Raw genomic sequence first — 2500 nt, 5'->3', positions numbered from 1 at the left:
ATATTGGAGTTTGTCAGTTTTGCAGTTCATAGTTGTAGTGCTTAGTCTGGTTTGCTATTGTACAAGGATAAACAAGATCTGTGCAGTAAGGCTAAAGCTCAACCGCAGAAAAGGGGCAGAAATGTCTGGCTTGTGCTTTAGTTGCTTTTAAAGTTGCCTTTTTGTGTGTTACCTGCTAACCTGTATGGGGTGACTGGAAGTTTAGGTATCTCTCTAAACCTTGTTGATGGAGGAAAGGCCGTGTGCGTGCTAATTCTGTCAGCTGCTTCTGCCTTCTCCCAGAGCTTGGATGGGGTTCAGCTAGCTTGGGTTTCTTACCACAGCTTTCTTAGGATTGGAGGGGAGCTTTGATTGTGCTGGCTTTTTTATGAAGCACAAGCTCTGCCATGACTTTTTTTGTAGTCAGGAGACTTCAGTATTTCTCTCTTGGCAGTCAGTAAGCTGGTGGCATTTTACCTTTTGTAACCTTTTGTTTCATTTGCAATCTATAGAGATTGCATTTCCCATAATCAAGAGTTAAGTAAATTGTCATCTGGTACTTGTTAAAGCTGTGTTGGTTATCTTTGGAGAGATGTTATATGAAGCCTTTCTATTCCTTTGTAAGGAATAAACAGCTTGCTGCACTGTACAGCTGTGCATTGCTTTCAGCAGCTTAGGCTTTCCTTTGCTTTCCTCAGGGCAGTGAGTCCTAGAGACTAAGGTAGAGGCTGAAACTTCAGCTTTTGATTATGCTCCATGTTGGGTTTTTGCCCCTTTTTAGGAAGAGGAAAGAAAACGCCAAGAGGAACTGGAACGTCAGCGGCGGGGGGGACGCTATATCCTGCCAGATGAACCAGCCATCATCGTGCACCCAAACTGGGCAGCAAAGAGTGGCAAGTTTGACTGCAGCATTATGTCTCTAAGTGTTCTTCTGGATTATAGATTAGAAGATAATAAAGAACATTCCTTTGAGGTAACTCAGCTGTGCTACTTACAGTTAGCCATTCTTGATTCTTCTAAATTTTTGTGTGAAAGTTTTTTAATTGCCAAGTCTTTGATACATGGTACAATAGCAGTATAGTCACTGCACGGTATCCAGAGGAATACACAGGTTTTCAGATATGGAATGGAGTTTGTAAAGTTGCTTAAGGTTTCCATATTCAAAGCAGATAATAAGAAATCTGACTCTCCATAAAATTCTGATATGGTGAAAGTTGCTAAGATGGCACTCACAGCTATTTTATCGTAATTATATACATTTTTAATACATGGTTTAAAACTTTTTGTTAATTCTCTTTTCTTTCTTCTTTATGTGCAGGTGTCATTGTTTGCAGAACTCTTCAATGAAATGCTTCAGAGAGATTTTGGTGTCAGAATTTACAAAGCACTGATTTCTCTCCCAGAGAGAGAAGACAAGAAGGACAAAAAAAGCAAAAAAGATGAGAGAAAAGAAAAAAAAGAAGAAAAAGATGATGAAACGGATGACCCAAAACCTAAGAGAAGAAAATCCGGAGATGATAAAGATAAAAAAGAAGAGAGAGATGAAAAGAAGGTCTGCAGTTAGCCCATATGCAGTTCTACCCTGTCTGGATCAATATTAAAGTGTTTCTATTTCAGTTTTACATTATTGCATTCAAAAACTCAGCTCTTGTAATGTTAGTTAACTGATTTGAGCTTTTGATCTATTTAAATATGCTTCAATTATATTCAGTAATTTAAAAATTTTACAGGTGTATTGGGAGTATTTTAACATTTAGCTGTATCACAGATTTGTATCTGTATCTTGAGTGACTATGCATAAATGTAGGCAAATTTTGTCTGGTAGTAAGGTTTTTGCTTTGCTGGTTTTTGATTCTGACTAGATAAATATTTAGGAACTTTTGTTACAGAGGGAAGATAAAAGGAAAGAAGATTCTAAAGATGAAGAAGAAACTGAAGATGACAATAATCAAGAAGAATATGATCCAATGGAGGCAGAAGATGCTGAAGATGAAGATGAAGGTATCTTGAACTATGAATTTTGTGACCTTTCATATTTTTTTTTTTATCATCGCTGATTATGTTCTTTCAAGCTGGAGAACACACTGGAACTAGGCAATTTAAATTATTACACTAATTTTATATTAGTAATTCTGACCAGTTCTACGTAAAATGTAAGTACCTTTATGTTAGGCATTGTATGAACATAGTTAATATAAACTAGCTGTGGTGCTCTAAGTAAGGCATGCATATAGAAGTGGTTTTATTTTTTTCAGAATGCAGACCACTCGCAACTCCCATTGAAGTCAGTAGGAGATGTGAGTATTCAGCACCTCTGAAAAACCAAGCCACTTTTACGTGCCTAACTTCCTACTCCTGAGTTCTGGAATGTCATCCTGGTTTGGCTAGGACAGAATGTAGAGTGGGTGCTCTTTTTCCGATGTTACAAGAAGTTGGTTTTTGTTTGGGTGGAGCCAGGTTAGCCTGAAGAAATAGGGAAAGGGTCTGGAGGACTTTCCAGGCAGTGGCAGCGACTCTTTCC

At 37.9% G+C, this 2500-nt stretch overlaps 1 protein-coding gene across 1 annotated transcript in view; it reads left to right on the top strand.

Moving 5' to 3' along the window:
- The window catches only part of CCAR1 (cell division cycle and apoptosis regulator 1), a 26564-nt gene that overhangs the window by 17683 nt on the left and 6381 nt on the right, over window positions 1-2500 (top strand). The window contains 3 exon segments of the mRNA XM_008642740.2: window positions 761-952; window positions 1298-1531; window positions 1869-1980. Of these exon segments, the coding sequence (XP_008640962.2) occupies window positions 761-952; window positions 1298-1531; window positions 1869-1980 (538 nt within the window).

The sequence above is a fragment of the Corvus brachyrhynchos genome, unplaced genomic scaffold (assembly GCF_000691975.1).
Source record: "Corvus brachyrhynchos isolate BGI_N302 unplaced genomic scaffold, ASM69197v1 scaffold279, whole genome shotgun sequence".
NCBI classification, from domain to species: Eukaryota; Metazoa; Chordata; class Aves; order Passeriformes; family Corvidae; genus Corvus; species Corvus brachyrhynchos.
Note: the sequence above shows the minus strand (reverse complement) of the source record. Positions and strands in the feature narration are given on the sequence as shown.